At 47.3% G+C, this 27,488-nt stretch overlaps 1 protein-coding gene across 6 annotated transcripts in view; it reads left to right on the forward strand.

Moving 5' to 3' along the window:
- The window catches only part of Ptprh (protein tyrosine phosphatase, receptor type, H), a 47,658-nt gene continuing 20,170 nt past the window's right edge, over window positions 1–27,488 (forward strand). The window contains exons 1-12 of one of the 6 annotated variants that reach the window (XM_087606622.1): window positions 1–331; window positions 619–784; window positions 976–1,147; window positions 2,061–2,094; window positions 2,316–2,582; window positions 5,502–5,768; window positions 9,023–9,289; window positions 12,372–12,638; window positions 15,915–16,181; window positions 19,474–19,740; window positions 22,995–23,261; window positions 26,344–26,610. In XM_087606622.1, coding sequence (XP_087462748.1) covers window positions 1,097–1,147; window positions 2,061–2,094; window positions 2,316–2,582; window positions 5,502–5,768; window positions 9,023–9,289; window positions 12,372–12,638; window positions 15,915–16,181; window positions 19,474–19,740; window positions 22,995–23,261; window positions 26,344–26,610 — 2,221 coding nt within the window. In that variant the 5' untranslated portion in view covers window positions 1–331; window positions 619–784; window positions 976–1,096. Of the gene's footprint in view, window positions 332–582; window positions 785–975; window positions 1,148–2,060; window positions 2,095–2,315; window positions 2,583–5,501; window positions 5,769–9,022; window positions 9,290–12,371; window positions 12,639–15,914; window positions 16,182–19,473; window positions 19,741–22,994; window positions 23,262–26,343; window positions 26,611–27,488 lie in introns of all 6 variants that reach the window. The other 5 variants (NM_001429154.1, XM_087606659.1, XM_087606688.1 and 2 more) reach the window with 5 other exon arrangements.

Below are 27,488 nucleotides of genomic sequence, written 5' to 3' on the forward strand. Positions count from 1 at the left end.
ACCTTTTTAAGGTCATAGAAACGCCCCATGACAAGGGAGATATGCGGATGTAAATAGTCTGCCAGGGTAGATTACAACTCAGGGCTGCCCGCCTGGTGTGGGCTGTGTCTGAGCTGAATCTCAGTGGAGGAACAGGAGTGAGGCCTTGGTAGAGGGCCGTGGGAGGCTGCATCTGTGCTGCAGACAAGATATACAAAGGCCAGGGGGTGAGGAACATGTAGGGCTCACCTGAGTGAGCTGCAAAGGTCTTCGGGAGGCAGGAAAAGGAAACAGAATCCAGAGCCCCCAACAACTCAAGCCCTCCAGTGGGACATGAGATACAGCTTCCAGGGTACGTGTGTGTGTGTGTGTGTGTGTGTGTGTGTGTGTGCTTGAGTGCATGTGTGTGTACATGTATAGGCATTTATGTGTGCCAAATATGTGTATATACATATGGATATGTATATATGCATATGTATGTGGATATGTGTGTACATGTGTGTGTGTGTGTGTGTGTGTGTGTAAATGTGTACATGTTCTTGTATGTGTGTTTAAGATAGGAGCTGATTCTGGAATCAGCTGATTCTGGCTTGTAATTTGTAGTAATCCTGCCTCAGCTTCCCCTCTCAAGTATTCCAGGTGTGAGTCACCACATCTGGCTATGGGCTGGCTATGATGTGTCCCTATCCCCTAAGACAAGACAGCCGGATGGACATTTGGCTCTATTTACTTTGGGCCTTTGAAATCTGCATGCTGCTTTCACACACAGTGTGAGCTGACCTCTGACTACCCAGGGTATCTGAAGGTAACTGAGTGGAGAAGCTTCTGTGGTACAAAATGGGGTGAGTTGAGCAGTGAGGATCCCAGACAGGACAAGAGATGTCCAGAATGTCTGTGTGGGGGACTGAGAAGGAAAGGAAGGAGGCTAAGGGACAGGGCAGGGTCCAACTGGGTTCTCAAGCTTACAGCTCCTACTTCCTCCTCCGCCCATTCTAGCCTCAGCCTCAGCCTCTGGCCTCACCAATGGGCTGGCAAAAGGAAAATCTTAAGTCGAAAGTCCAAGCAGTAGAGGTTCCAGAGCTGGGACTCCATTGTCTCCTGTGCAGTATCGGGACATATGGCCAGAGCTGGTGGGAACTGTGGGGTTTGGGGGAGCTTGGTGCTATTGGTAAGTTCTCCTCTGCTCAGGGATCTAAGGGAGGGAGGCAGAGAAAAGGCTAGAAACTACATTCCCAGAGATGTGGGAGGAAGGTCTCTCAGTCAGGGACTTGAAGAAACTGGGGGTGGGGGTGGGGGTGGGGCAGTGCCTGGAGAAGGAAAAAGCTCTGTGTTTGGAGGAATATGACGAGCTTTAGTACACGGGTGTCTGGCACGAGAGTAAACATGGAATCAGGCTGCCAATATACACAGCCCAGCCCCTCCTCCCTCAGACTCAAGAGACCCAATCCCTAATCCTCTTCCCACAAACCCAAGGTGTCCAGCTCTGGCCCACCTCCTTCAGCCCAATTTTTCTTTTCCTCTTGTCGTCCCTCTTGGTCCATTGCTTCCTTTCCCCCATGCCTCTGGTTATATTTTTCAGAAAGAGAAACTGCTCGTTTTTTTTTTTTTTTTTTTTTTTGTTCTTTTTTTCGGAACTGGGGACCGAACCCAGGGCCTTGCGCTTCCTAGGTAAGCGCTCTACCACTGAGCTAAATCCCCAGCCCTGAAACTGCTCGTTTTATCTCTTGCCCTTATCAGGGGACCAACTTTGGCTCTGGCTTCCCTAGAATTCCACTGATGCCATGGGCGACTGTCCTCCCATCTAAACAGCACCAGCGTTGGGATGGCCCTTATCATTCCCCATCCCCAACTCCTCTCCTTGGTCAAGGTTGAAGGAAAGGTTGGGGACAGAGATCAAGAAAGTCTCGGGGTTGGGGATTTAGCTCAGTGGTAGAGCACTTGCCTAGCAAGCACAAGGTCCTGGGTTCGGTCCTCAGCTCCAGGAAAAAAAAAAGACAAGAAAGTCTCAATCAGTCCTGCTAGTTCCACCTCCCCAGCCTCATCATACCTCAGCTAATTTCTCCCTACCTGGTTCTCTCTAGGGTTTGTGTGGTTGTTCTGTGGTCCGGACGGCTGGTGAGTAGTCCTACCTTTAACCGTTGTCTTTGCCAAAAGATGAGACCCCAGTTCCTCTGAGTCTGATGGTCCACGGTGGGCTGGGGACAAGGGTAGTTTCTCAGCTTGGGGCTGGGGCTGGGGCTGGGGCTGGGGCTGGGGCTGGGGCTGGGGTTGGGGCTGGGGCTGGGGCTGGGGCTGGGGCTGCTTTTCTAATTTGGGAGCTCCTCTCTAATTCTCAGCTCCAAACCCAGTGATAAACCTGAGGACGGAGACTCAGACCAACACCTCCATCACCTTGAGGTGGGAGGTCCCTGATGGCACTGACCCTCAGAACTTGACCTATTGGATCCAGTGGCTTAGAGATGGTGGCAGCAATAATACCCAAATCACAACAGGCACCAGGGTCACAGTGGATAGACTTGCTCCTGCCTCATCCTATGAATTTTCCGTGTGGGCAGAGAAAGATGGAGTCAGCGGCTCCCCACAGACGCTCATAGCCACCACAGGTGAGAGCCAGACTCTTCTGGATTCTTTCTTTCTTTTGAAGAGATGGGTTTAAGAGCTAACAGTCTTTAAAGGTACCAGATTCCACGATCCAAGCGGAATGGAATGAAGTCCATGCATGTGAATTTCTGACTTTTATCATCCACATTAAATGTAGTAAAAGAGATAGAGGGGTTGGGGATTTGGCTCAGTGGTAGAGCGCTTGCCTAGCAAGCGCAAGGCCCTGGGTTCGGTCCCCAGCTCCGAAAAAAAGAAGAAAAAAAAAGAGATACAGGTAAGGGGGCCCCATAGTTCATATAGCCATGGGGGGTGTCTAAAAGTGGTCTCCTTTCTTTATTATGAGCATAAAGAGAGCACAAAATTGGCATTTTTTTCTTTTCTATTTTTCGGAGCTGGGGCCCAAACCCAGGGCCTTGCGCTTGCTAGGCAAGCGCTCTACCACTGAGCCAAATCCCCAACCCCCAAAATTGGCATTTTTAATTTCATAAAAATATTCCCATCTCCATAAGTTACAACTGGCTATACATACCAAAGAGCTCACATATCACACAAAACGTGTGTCTCTCTATTGGACCCAGCCATCCAACACCTACCACCATGGTTTACATAAATATGACCAACAGGACCAGCAGATTTCCTACCTATTTAAGCCTCAAACCCAGAAGAATTTAAGGGTGGGAGTTCAGAGCAACACTGGTGTGGCCTTTTCTTTTGTTTTTACACCATGACTTGGTCATGGAGTTATCCACTGGAGCAGGTAGCTATGTTATCAGTGACTTCCTCTCCCCCAGAAGCCGTAGAATGTCATTTTCTCCTCTAGACTGGGTCGCAAGAGTGCACTGCTCATTTATGACTGGCTATTCAGAGCATCAGTCTTGTGTTGGCTTTACCCCTACAAGCCCAATGGCTGGGAGGTCATGAGTGTCACAGCCATGTCATGCCCCCAAGACAGCACTTCACACCCTTCCTTTCCATGATGGTGTCTGAGCCTCAGAGGGGATGGTAGGTGTGTCTTCAACATCTCAAACCTCCACGAGTCTCTGTGTTGACCAGGATTCACTGAGATGGCAGCTTCATAGATCAGTTGAGGGTCATGAAGGTCCCTGTTACCAGTATATGCACTTACCATCACTCGGTACCTGGAGCTGTGTTCGTTTCTGCACCATCAAATCCTGGTTCATCCTTATTTATTTATTTATTTATTTATTTATTTATTTATTTATTTATTTATTTAGTTAGTTAGTTAGTTAGTTAGTTAGTTTTCCAAGCAGTGTTTCTTGGCATACCTTGGCTGTCCTGGAACTCAGTCTAGGCTGGCTTTGAACTCACTAATTTCCTCCTTAATGCTGGGATTAAAGGTGAACATGACCATATCTGGTGATTTATTTGCCTTAGCATATGTAAATCTGTGTAGTATATGAATGTGTGTGTGTATGTGTATATTTATTTTCTCTACCTCTCCTCTCCCTCCTCTTTTGCTCTCTTTTTCTCTTCCAGTCTCTGTCCATCAGACTGCAGTTTCCCCCAGTTCTTTCCTTCCAGGCCCTCACATTTTTACCCCCTCCCTCCATTTCTCCTCCGTTTCTCTTCTGAAAAGGGCAGGCCTCCCATGGATATCAACCAAAGATGGCATATCAAGCTGCAGTAAGACTAGGCACTCACTGCATATTGAGGCTGCAAAAGACAACCCAGTAGGAGTAAAGGGTCCATAAAGAAGGCAAAAGGTCAGAGATAGCCCCTACTCCTACAGGTAGGATACCCAGAAAGAGATCAAGCTACACAAATATAACATACCTACAGAGGACCTAGGTCAGTCCTTTGTGGGTTCACTGGTTGTCTCTTCAGTCTCTGTGAGCCCCTTTGGCCTCTGGGTAGTTGATTCCCTGGGGTGTTTCCTTGTGGTGTCCCTGGTCCCTCTTGATCCTACCATCGTTCCTTCCATCTCCCACAGGATTCCCTGACCTCCATATAATGTTTAGCTACAGGTCTCCACGTCTGTTCCCATTCCTTGCTGGCTGAAGCATCTCTTAAGTCAACTGGGTTAGCTGCCAGTGTATGAATATAGCAGATATCATTAGGGATCATTTTCTCTCCTAGGTCTCTGGGCCCTCCAAGATCTGGGTCTCTAGGCAGTGTCAGGGATGGGCCTCCTTTCATGGCATGGGTCTCAAGCTGGACCAGCCATTCCTTAGTCATTCCCATAATTCTTGGGCCATCTTGATCCCAGCATATCTGGTGGTCAGGAGTAACTGTCCATATAAGAACTTTTGTCTTGCTTGGTGTCTGATCCATCCACTTTAAGTCCTGGTTTCAGGAGTTAGATGGTTCAGAATCCAGATCTCTCATTGCTGGGAGTCTTAGCTAAGGGGACACTCATTGATATCTGGAAGTTTCCATTGCATTGGGTTCTGGAGATGGACCCTCCCAAGTCAGTTGTGTCTCCCAGTACTTGCATCAGAGATACCTGAAGGTCTAGAACCTCACATTTCTACATAGAACCTGTGTGTCCCAAAGGCACTAAAGTAGGACGAGGGGGCATACATTCTTTGCTTTAATATCTTTGTTTTTCTTTCTTGTTTCCTTGACAGGAGATTTCTATGTGTTCCATGTTTGCCTCAAATGTGTAGCAATCCTCCTGCCTCAGCTTCCTGAGTACCTGATGTCCAGACTTCAGCACCATGCCTTGGTAGCTCTGACTTAGGAATGCACTGGTAACCTTTTCTGAGCTCTGAGCACTAACTCTCAGCAGCATGCTCATGACAGCCAGCCACATGCTGAGAGCTCAAGGCAAACTGGGCTTCCATGTTGGACTTTCTAGGTCTGAGTCATCCCAGCTCTGCCACTGGGTCCGTGGCTTCTGAAGACACAGAAAATTGAGGGCCAGGACCAACACCTGACTTCCCTTTCTGTCCCCATTTCAGCTTCAAACAAAGTGAGCAACCTGAGGGTCGAAGGTCAGAACACCACCGCCATCAGCCTGAGCTGGGACCCACCTGAGAACTCCTCCTCGCAGGACCTCACCTACTGGGCGCAGTGCATCGGATATGATGGCAAAAATGAGACCCGGCATACAAAAGACACCAGAGTCACTGTGGATGGACTTGATCCTGGGACTTCATATGAATGCTCTGTGAGAGTGGAGAAGGATGGCGTCTACAGCACTTGGGAGACAAAAAATACCACAACAGGTGAGAGCAGACACTATTTCCTTTGAGATTCTGCGTCCTCCCTGTTCCATCCCCCTCCCTGTCTCCATTTGTTAATATTTTCTGAGTATGTAGCCCACAGTGACCTGGACCTCACAGCTCTTGTGCCGGTCTTTCCAGGTGCCTGGATTACGGGTGTGCATCATCACACCAGACTGGAATTTTTTTTATCTTTATTAACTTGAGTATTTCTTATTTACATTTTGATTATTATTCCCCTTCCTGGTTTTTGGGCTGACATCCCCCTAACCCCTCTCCCGGTCTATATAGTCTTCTCCTCCGGATCCTCTCCCCATATACCACCCCCCCAAACAATCACGTTCTCTGCAAGTTCAGTCTTGGGAGCACCAAGGGCTTCCCCTTCCACTGCTGCTCTTACTAGGCTATTCATTGCTATCTATGAGGTTGGAGCCCACGGTCAGTCCATGTATAGTCTTTAGTAGTGGCTTAGTCCCTGGAGGCTCTGGCTGCTTGGCACTGTTGTTCATATGGGGTCTTGACCCCCTCAAGCTTTTCCAGTCCTTTCTCTGATTCCTTCAACGGGGATCCCGTTCTCAGTTCAGTGGTTTGCTTCTGGCATTTGCCTATGTATTTGCTGTATTCTGGCTGGGTCTCTCAGGAGAGATCTACATCCGGTTCCTGTCGCCCTGCTCTTCTTTGCTTCATCCATCGCTAGATCTAGTTTGGTGGCTGTATATGTATGGGCCACCTGTGGGGTGGGCTCTGAATGGGTGTTCCTTCTGCCTGTGTTCTAAACTTTTCCTCCCTACTCCCTCCCAAGGGTATTCTTGTTCCCCTTTTAAAGAAGGAGTGAAGCATTCGCATTTTGGTCATCCTTCTTGAGTTTCATGTGTTTGTGCATCTAGGGTAATTCAAGCATTTGTGCTAATAGCCTCTTATCAAGGACTGCATACAATGTGTGTTTTTCTGTGATTGGGTTACCTCACTCAGGATGATATTTTCCAGTTCCCTCCATTTGCCTATGACTTTCATAAAGTCATTGTTTTTGATAGCTGAGTAATATTCCATTGTGTAGATGTACCACATTTTCTGTATCCCTCCCTCTGTTGAAGGGCGTCTGGGTTCTTTCCAGCTTCTGGCTATTGTAAATGAGGTTGCTATGAACATAGTGGAGCATGTGTCTTTGTTATATGTTGGGGCATCTTTTGGGCATATGCCCAAGAGAGGTATAGCTGGGTCGTCCGGTTGTTCAACGTCCAATTTTCTGAGGAACCTCCAGACTGATTTCCAGAATGGTTGTACCACAGACTGGAATTTTAAAAAGAATGTATCTACTTTACTTTACATGTGTGAGAGCTTTGCCTGCATGTGTATAAGTGTAAAGGTACATGTAGTGTCCATGGAGCCAGAGTAGATTTCTCAGAATTTATCAGATAGTGTTGACATCTTGGAGTGCTGGGGACTGACATCTAGGTGCTCTTACCTGCTACCCCATCTCTCCTGCCTCTTGGCTGGTGTCTGATGCCTTTTCCCTTAATGGTAGGTAGGGGAGGGTGGTTGGAGCTACCAGGAAGGTGGGACAACGTGAATGAGGACACATAGTTAAGGCTTGCTTTCCTCTGACCAATCTAAAACAGAAGAAGAGAGAGGAAACATTGATCTTAACGAAAGTCTCTCTCTTTTTTTTTCCCGAAGCTGGGGACCTAACCCAGGGCCTTGCGCTTGCTAGGCAAATGCTCTACCACTGACCTAAATCCCCAACCATGAAAGTCTTTTGTATACTTACATTAATTTTCTCTTTTCCACACTCTTTCCATCTCTCTCTCTCTCTACCTCACTTTTTCTTTCTCTGTTCTTCAAGACCATAGTTTCCCCCAGTCCTCTCCTTCCAGGCCCTCACATTCTTCCCGCCTCTCTATCCATCACACCTCTGTTTCTCTTCAGAACAGAATGGTCCCCTCATGGATATCAACCACAGATGGCATATCAAGCTGCAGTAAGACTAGGCACTCACCTCATATTGAGGCTGGAAGAGGCAACACAGTAGGACTAAAGGGTTCCTAAAGCAGGCAAGAGAGTGAGAAAGAGCCCCTACTCCAACAGTTAGGACACCCAGAAAGAGATCAAGCTACACGAATGTAACATACCTACAGAGGACCTAGGTCAGTCCATTGTGGGTTCACTGGTTGTCTCTTCAGTCTCTGTGAGCCCCTTTGGTCCCTGGTTTGTTGATTCCGTGGGGTGTTTCCTTGTGGTGTCCCTGGTCCCTCTTGATCCTACCATCGTTCCTTCCATCTCCCACAGGATTCCCCGACCTCCACATAATGTTTAGCTACAGGTCTCCACGTCTGTTTCCATTACTTGCTGGGTCAAGCATCTCTTAAGTCAACTGGGTTAGCTGCCAGTGTATGAATATAGCAGATATCATTAGGGATCATTTTCTCTCCTAGGTCTCTGGGCCCTCTAAGATCTGGGTCTCTAGGCAGTGTCAGGGATGGGCCTCCTTTCATGGCATGGGTCTCAAGCTGGACCAGCCATTCCTTAGTCATTCCCACAATTCTTGGGCCATCTTGATCCCAGCATATCTGGTGGTCAGGAGTAACTGTCCATATAAGAACTTTTGTCTTGCTTGGTGTCTGATCCATCCACTTTAAGTCCTGGTTTCAGGAGTTAGATGGTTCAGAATCCAGATCTCTCATTGCTGGGAGTCTTAGCTAAGGGGACCCTCATTGATACCTGGAAGTTTCCATTGCATTGGGTTCTGGAGATGGACCCTCCCAGGTCAGTTGTGTCTCCCAGTACTTGCATCAGAGATACCTGAAGGTCTAGAACCTCTCATTTCTATACAGAACTCATATTTTACAAAGCACTAACGTAGGACTTGGGGGCATACGTTCATTTGTTCTAATTTCTTTGCTTTTTCTTTCTTGTGTCCCTGACAGGAGATTTCTATGTGTTCCATGTTTGCCTCAAATGTGTATCAATCCTCCTGCCTCAGCTTCCTGAGTGCTGGGTGCACAGACTTCAGCACCATGCCTTGGTAGCTCTGACTTAGGAATGCACTGGTAACCTTTTCTGAGCTCTGAGCACTAACTCTCAGCAGCATGCTCATGACAGCCAGCCACATGCCGAGAGCTCAAGGCAAACTGGGCTTCCATGTTGGACTTTCTAGGTCTGAGTCATCCCAGCTCTGCCACTGGGTCCATGGCTTCTGAAGACACAGAAAATTGAGGGCCAGGACCAACACCTGACTTCCCTTTCTGTCCCCATTTCAGCTTCAAACAAAGTGAGCAACCTGAGGGTCGAAGGTCAGAACACCACCGCCATCAGCCTGAGCTGGGACCCTCCTGAGAACTCCTCCTCGCAGGACCTCACCTACTGGGCGCAGTGCATCGGATATGATGGTCAAAATGAGACCCGGCATACAAAAGACACCAGAGTCACTGTGGATGGACTTGATCCTGGGACTTCATATGAATGCTCTGTGAGAGTGGAGAAGGATGGCGTCTACAGCACTTGGGAGACAAAAAATACCACAACAGGTGAGAGCAGACACTATTTCCTTTGAGATTCTGCGTCCTCCCTGTTCCATCCCCCTCCCTGTCTCCATTTGTTAATATTTTCTGAGTATGTAGCCCACAGTGACCTGGACCTCACAGCTCTTGTGCCAGTCCTTCCAGGTGCCTGTATTATGGGTGTGCATCATCACACCAGACTGGAATTTTTTTTATCTTTATTAACTTGAGTATTTCTTATTTACATTTTGATTTTTATTCCCCTTCCTGGTTTTTGGGCCGACATTCCCCTAACCCCTCTCCCGGTCTATATGGGCTTCCCCTCCCGATCCTCTCCCCATATACCACCCCCCCCAAACAATCACGTTCTCTGCAAGTTCAGTCTTGGTAGGACCAAGGGCTTCCCCTTCCACTGCTGCTCTTACTAGGCTATTCATTGCTATCTATGAGGTTGGAGCCCACGGTCAGTCCATGTATAGTCTTTGATAGTGGCTTAGTCCCTGGAAGCTCTGATTGGTTGGCATTTTTGTTCATATGGGGTCTTGACCCCTTCAAGCTTTTCCAGTCCTTTCTCTGATTCCTTCAACGGGGATCCCGTTCTCAGTTCAGTGGTTTGCTTCTGGCATTTGCCTATGTATTTGCTGTATTCTGGCTGGGTCTCTCAGGAGAGATCTACATCCGGTTCCTGTCGCCCTGCTCTTTTTTGCTTCATCCATCTCTAGATCTAGTTTGGTGGCTGTATATGTATGGGCCACCTGTGGGGTGGGCTCTGAATGGGTGTTCCTTCTGCCTCTGTTCTAAACTTTTCCTCCCTATTCCCTCCCAAGGGCATTCTTGTTCCCTTTTTAAAGAAGGAGTGAAGCATTCGCATTTTGGTCATCCTTCTTGAGTTTCATGTGTTTGTGCATCTAGGGTAATTCAAGCATTTGTGCTAATAGCCTCTTATCAAGGACTGCATACAATGTGTGTTTTTCTGTGATTGGGTTACCTCACTCAGGATGATATTTTCCAGTTCCATCCATTTCCCTATGACTTTTATAAAGGCATTGTTTTTGATAGCTGAGTAATATTCCATTGAGTAGATGTACCACATTTTCTGTATCCATTCCTCTGTTGAAGGGAATCTGGGTTCTTTCCAGCTTCTTGCTGTTATAAATGAGGTTGCCATAAACATAGTGGAGCATGTGTCTTTGTTATATGTTGGGGCATCTTTTGGGTATATGCCCAAGAGAGGTATAGCTGGGTCCTCAGGTAGTTCAATGTCCAATTTTCTGAGGAACCTCCAGACTGATTTCCAGAATGGTTGTACCACAGAATGGAATACTTAAAAGAATGTATCTACTTTACTTTATATCTTTGAGACCTTTACGTGCATGTGTGCAAGTGTACAGGTGCATGTATTGTCCAAGGAGCAAGAAGTAGATTTCTCAGAATTTATCAGATAGTGTTGACACCTTGGAGTGCTGGGGACTGACATCTAGGTGCTCTTACCTGCTACCCCATCTCTCCTGCCTCTTGGCTGGTGTCTGATGCCTTTGCCCTTAATGGTAGGTAGGGGAGGGTGGTTGGGAACTTCCAGGAAGGTGGGACAACTTGAATGGGGACAGATATTTAAGCCTTGCTTTCCTCTGTCCAGTCTAAAACAGAGGAAGAGAGAGGAAACATTGACGTTCATGAGAGACTTTTTTTACTTACATTGATTTTCTCTCCTTTCTACTCTCTTTCCATCTCTCTCTCTGCCTCATTTTTCCTTTCTCTGTTCATCCAGACTACAGTTTCCGCCAGCTCTTTCCTTCCAGGCCCTCACATTCTTCCCGCCTCTCCATCCATTGCACCTCTGTTTCTCTTCAGAACAGAATGGTCCCCTCATGGATATCAACCACAGATGGCATATCAAGCTGTAGTAAGACTAGGCACTCACCTCATATTGAGGCTGGAAGAGGCAACACAGTAGGAGTAAAGGGTTCCTAAAGCGGGCAAGAGAGTGAGAAAGAGCCCCTACTCCAACAGTTAGGACAGCCAGAGAAAGATCCAGGTAACAACTGTAACATAGCAGAGGACCCAGGTCAGGCGTTTGTGGGTTCCCTGGTTGTCTCTTCAGTCTCTTGATTCCCTTCGATCCCTCCTAAGGTGACTCTGTGGGGTGTTTCCTAGTCCTTCTAGATCGTACCATTCTTCCTGCCATCTTCCAGAGGATTCAGAGACCTCCACCTAATGTTTAGCTGTAGGTCTCTACATCTGTTTCCATTAGTTGCTGGGTCAAGCCCCTCTTATGACAATTTATGGATTTACAGAATATCATTAGGAATCATTTCTATCCTAGGTCTGGAGGCTCTCCAGCCTCTGGGTTTCTAGGCAATGTCAGGGATTGCATAGGACTCAAGCTGGACCAGCCATTCCTTAGTCACCTCCATGATTTCTGAGATACCTGATCCCAGCACATGTGGTGGTCAGGACCAATTGTACATATAAGAACTTTTGTCTTGCTTGATGTCTGATCCACATTAAGTCCTGGTTACAGGAGTTAGATGGTTCATACACCATGTCTCCCATTGGTGGGAGTCTTGGCTAAGGTGACCGTCATAGATTCCTGGAAGGTTCTGGAACTGCCCAGATTCAGTTGTGTCTCCCAGTACTTGCATCAGAGACTCCTGAAGGCCTAGAACCTCTCCTTACTACATAGAACGTATGATTTCCAAAGCAGTAAGTAGGACTTGGGGGCATACCTTCATTTGTTTCAATATAGTTGTGTTTTCCTTCTTTCTTTTCTTGACAAGGGATTCCATTGTATCCATTTGTTGCCTCAAATGTGTAACAATCCTCCTGCCTCAGCTTCCTGAGTGCTGGGTGCACAGACCTCAGCACCATGCCTTGGTAGCTCTGACTTAGGAATGCACTGGTAACCTTTTCTGAGCTCTGAGCACTAACTCTCAGCAGCATGCTCATGACAGCCAGCCACATGCCAAGAGCTCAAGGCAAACTGGGCTTCCATGCTGGACTTTCTAGGTCTGAGTCATCCCAGCTCTGCCACTGGGTCCATGGCTTCTGAAGACACAGAAAATTGAGGGCCAGGACCAACACCTGACTTCCGTTTCTTTCCCCATTTCAGCTCCAAACCCAGTGAGAAACCTGAGGGTCGAAGGTCAGAACACCACCGCCATCAGCCTGAGCTGGGACCCTCCTGAGAACTCCTCCTCGCAGGACCTCACCTACTGGGCGCAGTGCATCGGATATGATGGCAAAAATGAGACCCGGCATACAAAAGACACCAGAGTCACTGTGGATGGACTTGATCCTGGGACTTCATATGAATGCTCTGTGAGAGTGGAGAAGGATGGCGTCTACAGCACTTGGGAGACAAAAAATACCACAACAGGTGAGAGCAGACACTATTTCCTTTGAGATTCTGCGTCCTCCCTGTTCCATCCCCCTCCCTGTCTCCATTTGTTAATATTTTCTGAGTATGTAGCCCACAGTGACCTGGACCTCACAGCTCTTGTGCCGGTCCTTCCAGGTGCCTGCATTACGGGTGTGCATCATCACACCAGACTGGAATTTTTTTTATCTTTATTAACTTGAGTATTTCTTATTTACATTTTGATTATTATTCCCCTTCCTGGTTTTTGGGCTGACATCCCCCTAACCCCTCTCCCGGTCTATATAGGCTTCTCCTCCGGATCCTCTCCCCATATACCACCCCCCCAAACAATCACGTTCTCTGCAAGTTCAGTCTTGGGAGCACCAAGGGCTTCTCCTTCCACTGCTGCTCTTACTAGGCTATTCATTGCTATCTATGAGGTTGGAGCCCACGGTCAGTCCATGTATAGTCTTTGGTAGTGGCTTAGTCCCTGGAAGCTCTGGCTGCTTGGCACTGTTGTTCATATGGGGTCTTGACCCCCTCAAGCTTTTCCAGTCCTTTCTCTGATTCCTTCAACGGGGATCCCGTTCTCAGTTCAGTGGTTTGCTTCTGGCATTTGCCTATGTATTTGCTGTATTCTGGCTGGGTCTCTCAGGAGAGATCTACATCCGGTTCCTGTCGCCCTGCTCTTCTTTGCTTCATCCATCGCTAGATCTAGTTTGGTGGCTGTATATGTATGGGCCACCTGTGGGGTGGGCTCTGAATGGGTGTTCCTTCTGCCTGTGTTCTAAACTTTTCCTCCCTACTCCCTCCCAAGGGTATTCTTGTTCCCCTTTTAAAGAAGGAGTGAAGCATTCGCATTTTGGTCATCCTTCTTGAGTTTCATGTGTTTGTGCATCTAGGGTAATTCAAGCATTTGTGCTAATAGCCTCTTATCAAGGACTGCATACAATGTGTGTTTTTCTGTGATTGGGTTACCTCACTCAGGATGATATTTTCCAGTTCCCTCCATTTGCCTATGACTTTCATAAAGTCATTGTTTTTGATAGCTGAGTAATATTCCATTGTGTAGATGTACCACATTTTCTGTATCCCTCCCTCTGTTGAAGGGCGTCTGGGTTCTTTCCAGCTTCTGGCTATTGTAAATGAGGTTGCTATGAACATAGTGGAGCATGTGTCTTTGTTATATGTTGGGGCATCTTTTGGGCATATGCCCAAGAGAGGTATAGCTGGGTCGTCAGGTTGTTCAACGTCCAATTTTCTGAGGAACCTCCAGACTGATTTCCAGAATGGTTGTACCACAGACTGGAATTTTAAAAAGAATGTATCTACTTTACTTTACATGTGTGAGAGCTTTGCCTGCATGTGTACAAGTGCAAAGGTACATGTAGTGTCCAAGGAGCCAGGAGTAGATTTCTCAGAATTTATCAGATAGTGTTGACACCTTGGAGTGCTGGGGACTGACATCTAGGTGTTTTTACCTGCTACCCCATCTCTCCTGCCTCTTGGCTGGTGTCTGATGCCTTGTCCCTTAATGGTAGGTAGGGGAGGGTCGTTTGAGCTACCAGGAAGGTGGGACAACGTGAATGAGGACACATAGTTAAGGCTTGCTTTCCTCTGACCAATCTAAAACAGAAGAAGAGAGAGGAAACATTGATCTTCACGAAAGTCTCTCTCTTTTTTTTTCCCGAAGCTGGGGACCTAACCCAGGGCCTGCGCTTGCTAGGCAAACGCTCTACCACTGACCTAAATCCCCAACCATGAAAGTCTTTTGTATACTTACATTAATTTTCTCTTTTCCACACTCTTTCCATCTCTCTCTCTCTCTCTCTCTCTCTTTCTCTCTCTCTACCTCACTTTTTCTTTCTCTGTTCTTCAAGACCATAGTTTCCCCCAGTCCTCTCCTTCCAGGCCCTCACATTCTTCCCGCCTCTCTATCCATCACACCTCTGTTTCTCTTCAGAACAGAATGGTCCCCTCATGGATATCAACCACAGATGGCATATCAAGCTGCAGTAAGACTAGGCACTCACCTCATATTGAGGCTGGAAGAGGCAACACAGTAGGACTAAAGGGTTCCTAAAGCAGGCAAGAGAGTGAGAAAGAGCCCCTACTCCAACAGTTAGGACACCCAGAAAGAGATCAAGCTACACGAATGTAACATACCTACAGAGGACCTAGGTCAGTCCATTGTGGGTTCACTGGTTGTCTCTTCAGTCTCTGTGAGCCCCTTTGGTCCCTGGTTTGTTGATTCCGTGGGGTGTTTCCTTGTGGTGTCCCTGGTCCCTCTTGATCCTACCATCGTTCCTTCCATCTCCCACAGGATTCCCCGACCTCCACATAATGTTTAGCTACAGGTCTCCACGTCTGTTTCCATTACTTGCTGGGTCAAGCATCTCTTAAGTCAACTGGGTTAGCTGCCAGTGTATGAATATAGCAGATATCATTAGGGATCATTTTCTCTCCTAGGTCTCTGGGCCCTCTAAGATCTGGGTCTCTAGGCAGTGTCAGGGATGGGCCTCCTTTCATGGCATGGGTCTCAAGCTGGACCAGCCATTCCTTAGTCATTCCCACAATTCTTGGGCCATCTTGATCCCAGCATATCTGGTGGTCAGGAGTAACTGTCCATATAAGAACTTTTGTCTTGCTTGGTGTCTGATCCATCCACTTTAAGTCCTGGTTTCAGGAGTTAGATGGTTCAGAATCCAGATCTCTCATTGCTGGGAGTCTTAGCTAAGGGGACCCTCATTGATACCTGGAAGTTTCCATTGCATTGGGTTCTGGAGATGGACCCTCCCAGGTCAGTTGTGTCTCCCAGTACTTGCATCAGAGATACCTGAAGGTCTAGAACCTCTCATTTCTATACAGAACTCATATTTTACAAAGCACTAACGTAGGACTTGGGGGCATACGTTCATTTGTTCTAATTTCTTTGCTTTTTCTTTCTTGTGTCCTTGACAGGTGATTCCTATGTGTTCCATGTTTGTCTCAAATGTGTAGCAATCTTCCTGCTTCATCTTCCTGAGTGCTGGGTGCACAGACCTCAGCACCATGCCTTGGTAGCTCTGACTTAGGAATGCACTGGTCACCTTTTCTGAGCTCTGAGCACTAACTCTCAGCAGCATGCTCATGACAGCCAGCCACATGCCGAGAGCTCAAGGCAAACTGGGCTTCCATGTTGGGCTTTCTAGGTCTGAGTCATCCCAGCTCTGCCACTGGGTCCATGGCTTCTGAAGACACAGAAAATTGAGGGCCAGGACCAACACCTGACTTCCGTTTCTTTCCCCATTTCAGCTCCAAACCCAGTGAGAAACCTGAGGGTCGAAGGTCAGAACACGACCTCCATCAGCCTGAGCTGGGACCCTCCTGAGAACTCCTCCTCGCAGGACCTCACCTACTGGGCGCAGTGCATCAGATATGATGGTCAAAATGAGACCCGGCATACAAAAGACACCAGAGTCTCTGTGGATGGACTTGATCCTGGGACTTCATATGAATGCTCTGTGAGAGTGGAGAAGGATGGCGTCTACAGCACTTGGGAGACAAAAAATACCACAACAGGTGAGAGCAGACACTATTTCCTTTGAGATTCTGCGTCCTCCCTGTTCCATCCCCCTCCCTGTCTCCATTTGTTAATATTTTCTGAGTATGTAGCCCACAGTGACCTGGACCTCACAGCTCTTGTGCCGGTCTTTCCAGGTGCCTGGATTACGGGTGTGCATCATCACACCAGACTGGAATTTTTTTATCTTTATTAACTTGAGTATTTCTTATTTACATTTTGATTATTATTCCCCTTCCTGGTTTTTGGGCTGACATCCCCCTAACCCCTCTCCCGGTCTATATAGGCTTCTCCTCCGGATCCTCTCCCCATATACCACCCCCCCAAACAATCACGTTCTCTGCAAGTTCAGTCTTGGGAGCACCAAGGGCTTCCCCTTCCACTGCTGCTCTTACTAGGCTATTCATTGCTATCTATGAGGTTGGAGCCCACGGTCAGTCCATGTATAGTCTTTAGTAGTGGCTTAGTCCCTGGAGGCTCTGGCTGCTTGGCACTGTTGTTCATATGGGGTCTTGACCCCCTCAAGCTTTTCCAGTCCTTTCTCTGATTCCTTCAACGGGGATCCCGTTCTCAGTTCAGTGGTTTGCTTCTGGCATTTGCCTATGTATTTGCTGTATTCTGGCTGGGTCTCTCAGGAGAGATCTACATCCGGTTCCTGTCGCCCTGCTCTTCTTTGCTTCATCCATCGCTAGATCTAGTTTGGTGGCTGTATATGTATGGGCCACCTGTGGGGTGGGCTCTGAATGGGTGTTCCTTCTGCCTGTGTTCTAAACTTTTCCTCCCTACTCCCTCCCAAGGGTATTCTTGTTCCCCTTTTAAAGAAGGAGTGAAGCATTCGCATTTTGGTCATCCTTCTTGAGTTTCATGTGTTTGTGCATCTAGGGTAATTCAAGCATTTGTGCTAATAGCCTCTTATCAAGGACTGCATACAATGTGTGTTTTTCTGTGACTGGGTTACCTCACTCAGGATGATATTTTCCAGTTCCCTCCATTTGCCTATGACTTTCATAAAGTCATTGTTTTTGATAGCTGAGTAATATTCCATTGTGTAGATGTACCACATTTTCTGTATCCCTCCCTCTGTTGAAGGGCGTCTGGGTTCTTTCCAGCTTCTGGCTATTGTAAATGAGGTTGCTATGAACATAGTGGAGCATGTGTCTTTGTTATATGTTGGGGCATCTTTTGGGCATATGCCCAAGAGAGGTATAGCTGGGTCGTCAGGTTGTTCAACGTCCAATTTTCTGAGGAACCTCCAGACTGATTTCCAGAATGGTTGTACCACAGACTGGAATTTTAAAAAGAATGTATCTACTTTACTTTACATGTGTGAGAGCTTTGCCTGCATGTGTACAAGTGCAAAGGTACATGTAGTGTCCAAGGAGCCAGGAGTAGATTTCTCAGAATTTATCAGATAGTGTTGACACCTTGGAGTGCTGGGGACTGACATCTAGGTGTTTTTACCTGCTACCCCATCTCTCCTGCCTCTTGGCTGGTGTCTGATGCCTTGTCCCTTAATGGTAGGTAGGGGAGGGTCGTTTGAGCTACCAGGAAGGTGGGACAACGTGAATGAGGACACATAGTTAAGGCTTGCTTTCCTCTGACCAATCTAAAACAGAAGAAGAGAGAGGAAACATTGATCTTCACGAAAGTCTCTCTCTTTTTTTTTCCCGAAGCTGGGGACCTAACCCAGGGCCTTGCGCTTGCTAGGCAAACGCTCTACCACTGACCTAAATCCCCAACCATGAAAGTCTTTTGTATACTTACATTAATTTTCTCTTTTCCACACTCTTTCCATCTCTCTCTCTCTCTCTCTCTCTCTCTCTCTCTCTCTCTCTTTCTCTCTCTCTACCTCACTTTTTCTTTCTCTGTTCTTCAAGACCATAGTTTCCCCCAGTCCTCTCCTTCCAGGCCCTCACATTCTTCCCGCCTCTCTATCCATCACACCTCTGTTTCTCTTCAGAACAGAATGGTCCCCTCATGGATATCAACCACAGATGGCATATCAAGCTGCAGTAAGACTAGGCACTCACCTCATATTGAGGCTGGAAGAGGCAACACAGTAGGACTAAAGGGTTCCTAAAGCAGGCAAGAGAGTGAGAAAGAGCCCCTACTCCAACAGTTAGGACACCCAGAAAGAGATCAAGCTACACGAATGTAACATACCTACAGAGGACCTAGGTCAGTCCATTGTGGGTTCACTGGTTGTCTCTTCAGTCTCTGTGAGCCCCTTTGGTCCCTGGTTTGTTGATTCCGTGGGGTGTTTCCTTGTGGTGTCCCTGGTCCCTCTTGATCCTACCATCGTTCCTTCCATCTCCCACAGGATTCCCCGACCTCCACATAATGTTTAGCTACAGGTCTCCACGTCTGTTTCCATTACTTGCTGGGTCAAGCATCTCTTAAGTCAACTGGGTTAGCTGCCAGTGTATGAATATAGCAGATATCATTAGGGATCATTTTCTCTCCTAGGTCTCTGGGCCCTCTAAGATCTGGGTCTCTAGGCAGTGTCAGGGATGGGCCTCCTTTCATGGCATGGGTCTCAAGCTGGACCAGCCATTCCTTAGTCATTCCCACAATTCTTGGGCCATCTTGATCCCAGCATATCTGGTGGTCAGGAGTAACTGTCCATATAAGAACTTTTGTCTTGCTTGGTGTCTGATCCATCCACTTTAAGTCCTGGTTTCAGGAGTTAGATGGTTCAGAATCCAGATCTCTCATTGCTGGGAGTCTTAGCTAAGGGGACCCTCATTGATACCTGGAAGTTTCCATTGCATTGGGTTCTGGAGATGGACCCTCCCAGGTCAGTTGTGTCTCCCAGTACTTGCATCAGAGATACCTGAAGGTCTAGAACCTCTCATTTCTATACAGAACTCATATTTTACAAAGCACTAACGTAGGACTTGGGGGCATACGTTCATTTGTTCTAATTTCTTTGCTTTTTCTTTCTTGTGTCCTTGACAGGTGATTCCTATGTGTTCCATGTTTGTCTCAAATGTGTAGCAATCTTCCTGCTTCATCTTCCTGAGTGCTGGGTGCACAGACCTCAGCACCATGCCTTGGTAGCTCTGACTTAGGAATGCACTGGTCACCTTTTCTGAGCTCTGAGCACTAACTCTCAGCAGCATGCTCATGACAGCCAGCCACATGCCGAGAGCTCAAGGCAAACTGGGCTTCCATGTTGGGCTTTCTAGGTCTGAGTCATCCCAGCTCTGCCACTGGGTCCATGGCTTCTGAAGACACAGAAAATTGAGGGCCAGGACCAACACCTGACTTCCGTTTCTTTCCCCATTTCAGCTCCAAACCCAGTGAGAAACCTGAGGGTCGAAGGTCAGAACACGACCTCCATCAGCCTGAGCTGGGACCCTCCTGAGAACTCCTCCTCGCAGGACCTCACCTACTGGGCGCAGTGCATCAGATATGATGGTCAAAATGAGACCCGGCATACAAAAGACACCAGAGTCACTGTGGATGGACTTGATCCTGGGACTTCATATGAATGCTCTGTGAGAGTGGAGAAGGATGGCGTCTACAGCACTTGGGAGACAAAAAATACCACAACAGGTGAGAGCAGACACTATTTCCTTTGAGATTCTGCGTCCTCCCTGTTCCATCCCCCTCCCTGTCTCCATTTGTTAATATTTTCTGAGTATGTAGCCCACAGTGACCTGGACCTCACAGCTCTTGTGCCGGTCTTTCCAGGTGCCTGGATTATGGGTGTGCATCATCACACCAGACTGGAATTTTTTTTATCTTTATTAACTTGAGTATTTCTTATTTACATTTTGATTATTATTCCCCTTCCTGGTTTTTGGGCTGACATCCCCCTAACCCCTCTCCCGGTCTATATAGGCTTCTCCTCCGGATCCTCTCCCCATATACCACCCCCCCAAACAATCACGTTCTCTGCAAGTTCAGTCTTGGGAGCACCAAGGGCTTCCCCTTCCACTGCTGCTCTTACTAGGCTATTCATTGCTATCTATGAGGTTGGAGCCCACGGTCAGTCCATGTATAGTCTTTAGTAGTGGCTTAGTCCCTGGAGGCTCTGGCTGCTTGGCACTGTTGTTCATATGGGGTCTTGACCCCCTCAAGCTTTTCCAGTCCTTTCTCTGATTCCTTCAACGGGGATCCCGTTCTCAGTTCAGTGGTTTGCTTCTGGCATTTGCCTATGTATTTGCTGTATTCTGGCTGGGTCTCTCAGGAGAGATCTACATCCGGTTCCTGTCGCCCTGCTCTTCTTTGCTTCATCCATCGCTAGATCTAGTTTGGTGGCTGTATATGTATGGGCCACCTGTGGGGTGGGCTCTGAATGGGTGTTCCTTCTGCCTGTGTTCTAAACTTTTCCTCCCTACTCCCTCCCAAGGGTATTCTTGTTCCCCTTTTAAAGAAGGAGTGAAGCATTCGCATTTTGGTCATCCTTCTTGAGTTTCATGTGTTTGTGCATCTAGGGTAATTCAAGCATTTGTGCTAATAGCCTCTTATCAAGGACTGCATACAATGTGTGTTTTTCTGTGATTGGGTTACCTCACTCAGGATGATATTTTCCAGTTAAATCCATTTCCCAATGACTTTCATAAAGTCATTGTTTTTGATAGCTGAGTAATATTACATTGTGTAGATGTACCACATTTTCTGTATCCCTCCCTCTGTTGAAGGGCATCTGGGTTCTTTCCAGCTTCTGGCTATTGTAAATGAGGTTGCTATGAACATAGTGGAGCATGTGTCTTTGTTATATGTTGGGGCATCTTTTGGGCATATGCCCAAGAGAGGTATAGCTGGGTCGTCCGGTTGTTCAACGTCCAATTTTCTGAGGAACCTCCAGACTGATTTCCAGAATGGTTGTACCACAGACTGGAATTTTAAAAAGAATGTATCTACTTTACTTTACATGTGTGAGAGCTTTGCCTGCATGTGTATAAGTGTAAAGGTACATGTAGTGTCCATGGAGCCAGAGTAGATTTCTCAGAATTTATCAGATAGTGTTGACATCTTGGAGTGCAGGGGACTGACATCTAGGTGCTCTTACCTGCTACCCCATCTCTCCTGCCTCTTGGCTGGTGTCTGATGCCTTTTCCCTTAATGGTAGGTAGGGGAGGGTGGTTGGAGCTACCAGGAAGGTGGGACAACGTGAATGAGGACACATAGTTAAGGCTTGCTTTCCTCTGACCAATCTAAAACAGAAGAAGAGAGAGGAAACATTGATCTTAACGAAAGTCTCTCTCTTTTTTTTTCCCGAAGCTGGGGACCTAACCCAGGGCCTTGCGCTTGCTAGGCAAATGCTCTACCACTGACCTAAATCCCCAACCATGAAAGTCTTTTGTATTCTTACATTAATTTTCTCTTTTCCACACTCTTTCCATCTCTCTCTCTCTCTACCTCACTTTTTCTTTCTCTGTTCTTCAAGACCATAGTTTCCCCCAGTCCTCTCCTTCCAGGCCCTCACATTCTTCCCGCCTCTCTATCCATCACACCTCTGTTTCTCTTCAGAACAGAATGGTCCCCTCATGGATATCAACCACAGATGGCATATCAAGCTGCAGTAAGACTAGGCACTCACCTCATATTGAGGCTGGAAGAGGCAACACAGTAGGACTAAAGGGTTCCTAAAGCAGGCAAGAGAGTGAGAAAGAGCCCCTACTCCAACAGTTAGGACACCCAGAAAGAGATCAAGCTACATGAATGTAACATACCTACAGAGGACCTAGGTCAGTCCATTGTGGGTTCACTGGTTGTCTCTTCAGTCTCTGTGAGCCCCTTTGGTCCCTGGTTTGTTGATTCCGTGGGGTGTTTCCTTGTGGTGTCCCTGGTCCCTCTTGATCCTACCATCGTTCCTTCCATCTCCCACTGGATTCCCCGACCTCCACATAATGTTTAGCTACAGGTCTCCACGTCTGTTTCCATTACTTGCTGGGTCAAGCATCTCTTAAGTCAACTGGGTTAGCTGCCAGTGTATGAATATAGCAGATATCATTAGGGATCATTTTCTCTCCTAGGTCTCTGGGCCCTCTAAGATCTGGGTCTCTAGGCAGTGTCAGGGATGGGCCTCCTTTCATGGCATGGGTCTCAAGCTGGACCAGCCATTCCTTAGTCATTCCCACAATTCTTGGGCCATCTTGATCCCAGCATATCTGGTGGTCAGGAGTAACTGTCCATATAAGAACTTTTGTCTTGCTTGGTGTCTGATCCATCCACTTTAAGTCCTGGTTTCAGGAGTTAGATGGTTCAGAATCCAGATCTCTCATTGCTGGGAGTCTTAGCTAAGGGGACCCTCATTGATACCTGGAAGTTTCCATTGCATTGGGTTCTGGAGATGGACCCTCCCAGGTCAGTTGTGTCTCCCAGTACTTGCATCAGAGATACCTGAAGGTCTAGAACCTCTCATTTCTATACAGAACTCATATTTTACAAAGCACTAACGTAGGACTTGGGGGCATACGTTCATTTGTTCTAATTTCTTTGCTTTTTCTTTCTTGTGTCCCTGACAGGAGATTTCTATGTGTTCCATGTTTGCCTCAAATGTGTATCAATCCTCCTGCCTCAGCTTCCTGAGTGCTGGGTGCACAGACTTCAGCACCATGCCTTGGTAGCTCTGACTTAGGAATGCACTGGTCACCTTTTCTGAGCTCTGAGCACTAACTCTCAGCAGCATGCTCATGACAGCCAGCCACATGCCGAGAGCTCAAGGCAAACTGGGCTTCCATGTTGGGCTTTCTAGGTCTGAGTCATCCCAGCTCTGCCACTGGGTCCGTGGCTTCTGAAGACACAGAAAATTGAGGGCCAGGACCAACACCTGACTTCCCTTTCTGTCCCCATTTCAGCTTCAAACCCAGTGAGAAACCTGACGGTCGAAGGTCAGAACACGACCGCCATCAGCCTGAGCTGGGACCCTCCTGAGAACTCCTCCTCGCAGGACCTCACCTACTGGGCGCAGTGCATCGGATATGATGGCAAAAATGAGACCCGGCATACAAAAGACACCAGAGTCACTGTGGATGGACTTGATCCTGGGACTTCATATGAATGCTCTGTGAGAGTGGAGAAGGATGGCGTCTACAGCACTTGGGAGACAAAAAATACCACAACAGGTGAGAGCAGACACTATTTCCTTTGAGATTCTGCGTCCTCCCTGTTCCATCCCCCTCCCTGTCTCCATTTGTTAATATTTTCTGAGTATGTAGCCCACAGTGACCTGGACCTCACAGCTCTTGTGCCAGTCCTTCCAGGTGCCTGTATTATGGGTGTGCATCATCACACCAGACTGGAATTTTTTTATCTTTATTAACTTGAGTATTTCTTATTTACATTTTGATTTTTATTCCCCTTCCTGGTTTTTGGGCCGACATTCCCCTAACCCCTCTCCCGGTCTATATGGGCTTCCCCTCCCGATCCTCTCCCCATATACCACCCCCCCCCAAACAATCACGTTCTCTGCAAGTTCAGTCTTGGTAGGACCAAGGGCTTCCCCTTCCACTGCTGCTCTTACTAGGCTATTCATTGCTATCTATGAGGTTGGAGCCCACGGTCAGTCCATGTATAGTCTTTGATAGTGGCTTAGTCCCTGGAAGCTCTGATTGGTTGGCATTTTTGTTCATATGGGGTCTTGACCCCTTCAAGCTTTTCCAGTCCTTTCTCTGATTCCTTCAACGGGGATCCCGTTCTCAGTTCAGTGGTTTGCTTCTGGCATTTGCCTATGTATTTGCTGTATTCTGGCTGGGTCTCTCAGGAGAGATCTACATCCGGTTCCTGTCGCCCTGCTCTTTTTTGCTTCATCCATCTCTAGATCTAGTTTGGTGGCTGTATATGTATGGGCCACCTGTGGGGTGGGCTCTGAATGGGTGTTCCTTCTGCCTCTGTTCTAAACTTTTCCTCCCTATTCCCTCCCAAGGGCATTCTTGTTCCCTTTTTAAAGAAGGAGTGAAGCATTCGCATTTTGGTCATCCTTCTTGAGTTTCATGTGTTTGTGCATCTAGGGTAATTCAAGCATTTGTGCTAATAGCCTCTTATCAAGGACTGCATACAATGTGTGTTTTTCTGTGATTGGGTTACCTCACTCAGGATGATATTTTCCAGTTCCATCCATTTCCCTATGACTTTTATAAAGGCATTGTTTTTGATAGCTGAGTAATATTCCATTGAGTAGATGTACCACATTTTCTGTATCCATTCCTCTGTTGAAGGGAATCTGGGTTCTTTCCAGCTTCTTGCTGTTATAAATGAGGTTGCCATAAACATAGTGGAGCATGTGTCTTTGTTATATGTTGGGGCATCTTTTGGGTATATGCCCAAGAGAGGTATAGCTGGGTCCTCAGGTAGTTCAATGTCCAATTTTCTGAGGAACCTCCAGACTGATTTCCAGAATGGTTGTACCACAGAATGGAATACTTAAAAGAATGTATCTACTTTACTTTATATCTTTGAGACCTTTACGTGCATGTGTGCAAGTGTACAGGTGCATGTATTGTCCAAGGAGCAAGAAGTAGATTTCTCAGAATTTATCAGATAGTGTTGACACCTTGGAGTGCTGGGGACTGACATCTAGGTGCTCTTACCTGCTACCCCATCTCTCCTGCCTCTTGGCTGGTGTCTGATGCCTTTGCCCTTAATGGTAGGTAGGGGAGGGTGGTTGGGAACTTCCAGGAAGGTGGGACAACTTGAATGGGGACAGATATTTAAGCCTTGCTTTCCTCTGTCCAGTCTAAAACAGAGGAAGAGAGAGGAAACATTGACGTTCATGAGAGACTTTTTTTACTTACATTGATTTTCTCTCCTTTCTACTCTCTTTCCATCTCTCTCTCTGCCTCATTTTTCCTTTCTCTGTTCATCCAGACTACAGTTTCCGCCAGCTCTTTCCTTCCAGGCCCTCACATTCTTCCCGCCTCTCCATCCATTGCACCTCTGTTTCTCTTCAGAACAGAATGGTCCCCTCATGGATATCAACCACAGATGGCATATCAAGCTGTAGTAAGACTAGGCACTCACCTCATATTGAGGCTGGAAGAGGCAACACAGTAGGAGTAAAGGGTTCCTAAAGCGGGCAAGAGAGTGAGAAAGAGCCCCTACTCCAACAGTTAGGACAGCCAGAGAAAGATCCAGGTAACAACTGTAACATAGCAGAGGACCCAGGTCAGGCGTTTGTGGGTTCCCTGGTTGTCTCTTCAGTCTCTTGATTCCCTTCGATCCCTCCTAAGGTGACTCTGTGGGGTGTTTCCTAGTCCTTCTAGATCGTACCATTCTTCCTGCCATCTTCCAGAGGATTCAGAGACCTCCACCTAATGTTTAGCTGTAGGTCTCTACATCTGTTTCCATTAGTTGCTGGGTCAAGCCCCTCTTATGACAATTTATGGATTTACAGAATATCATTAGGAATCATTTCTATCCTAGGTCTGGAGGCTCTCCAGCCTCTGGGTTTCTAGGCAATGTCAGGGATTGCATAGGACTCAAGCTGGACCAGCCATTCCTTAGTCACCTCCATGATTTCTGAGATACCTGATCCCAGCACATGTGGTGGTCAGGACCAATTGTACATATAAGAACTTTTGTCTTGCTTGATGTCTGATCCACATTAAGTCCCGGTTACAGGAGTTAGATGGCTCATACATCATATCTCCCATTGGTGGGAGTCTTGGCTAAGGTGACCGTCATAGATTCCTGGAAGGTTCTGGAACTGCCCAGATTCAGTTGTGTCTCCCAGTACTTGCATCAGAGACTCCTGAAGGCCTAGAACCTCTCCTTACTACATAGAACGTATGATTTCCAAAGCAGTAAGTAGGACTTGGGGGCATACCTTCATTTGTTTCAATATAGTTGTGTTTTCCTTCTTTCTTTTCTTGACAAGGGATTCCATTGTATCCATTTGTTGCCTCAAATGTGTAACAATCCTCCTGCCTCAGCTTCCTGAGTGCTGGGTGCACAGACCTCAGCACCATGCCTTGGTAGCTCTGACTTAGGAATGCACTGGTAACCTTTTCTGAGCTCTGAGCACTAACTCTCAGCAGCATGCTCATGACAGCCAGCCACATGCCGAGAGCTCAAGGCAAACTGGGCTTCCATGCTGGACTTTCTAGGTCTGAGTCATCCCAGCTCTGCCACTGGGTCCATGGCTTCTGAAGACACAGAAAATTGAGGGCCAGGACCAACACCTGACTTCCGTTTCTTTCCCCATTTCAGCTCCAAACCCAGTGAGAAACCTGAGGGTCGAAGGTCAGAACACCACCGCCATCAGCCTGAGCTGGGACCCTCCTGAGAACTCCTCCTCGCAGGACCTCACCTACTGGGCGCAGTGCATCGGATATGATGGCAAAAATGAGACCCGGCATACAAAAGACACCAGAGTCACGGTGGATGGACTTGATCCTGGGACTTCATATGAATGCTCTGTGAGAGTGGAGAAGGATGGAGTCTACAGCACTTGGGAGACAAAAAATACCACAACAGGTGAGAGCAGACACTATTTCCTTTGAGATTCTGCGTCCTCCCTGTTCCATCCCCCTCCCTGTCTCCATTTGTTAATATTTTCTGAGTATGTAGCCCACAGTGACCTGGACCTCACAGCTCTTGTTCCGGTCCTTCCAGGTGCCTGTATTATGGGTGTGCATCATCACACCAGACTGGAAATTTTTTATCTTTATTAACTTGAGTATTTCTTATTTACATTTTGATTTTTATTCCCCTTCCTGGTTTTCTGGCCAACATCCCCCTAACCCTCCCTACCGTTCTATATGGGCTTCCTCTCCTCATCCTCTCCCCATATACCACCCTCCAAACAATCTCGTTCCCTGGAAGTTCAGTCTTGGTAGGACCCAGGGCTTCCCCTTCCACTGGTGCTCTTACTAGGGTATTCATTGCTACCTATAAGGTTGGAGTCCAGGGTCAGTCCATGTATAGTCTTTAGGTAGTGGCTTAGTCCCTGGAAGCTCTGTTTGCTTGACATTGTTGTACATATGGGGTCTCGAGCCCCTTCAAGCTCTTCCAGTTCTTTCTCTGATTCCTTCAACGGGGGACCTATTCTCAGTTCAGTGGTTTGCTGCTGGCATTCGCCTATGTATTTGCTGTATTCTGGCTGTGTCTCTCAGGAGAGATCTACATCCGGTTCCTGTCGGCCTGCACTTCTTTGCTTCATCCATCTCTAGATCTAGTTTGGTGGCTGTATATGCATGGGCCACATGTGTGGCAGGCTCTGAATGGGTGTTCCTTCTGTGTCTGTTTTAAACTTTGCCACCCTATTCCCTCCCAAGGGTATTCTTGTTCCCCTTTTAAAGAAGGAGTGAGGCATTCACATTTTGGTCATCCTTCTTGAGTTTCATGTGTTCTGT

The sequence above is a fragment of the Rattus norvegicus genome, chromosome 1, assembly GCF_021556685.1.
Source record: "Rattus norvegicus strain SHRSP/BbbUtx chromosome 1, alternate assembly SHRSP_T2T, whole genome shotgun sequence".
Taxonomy (NCBI): Eukaryota; Metazoa; Chordata; class Mammalia; order Rodentia; family Muridae; genus Rattus; species Rattus norvegicus.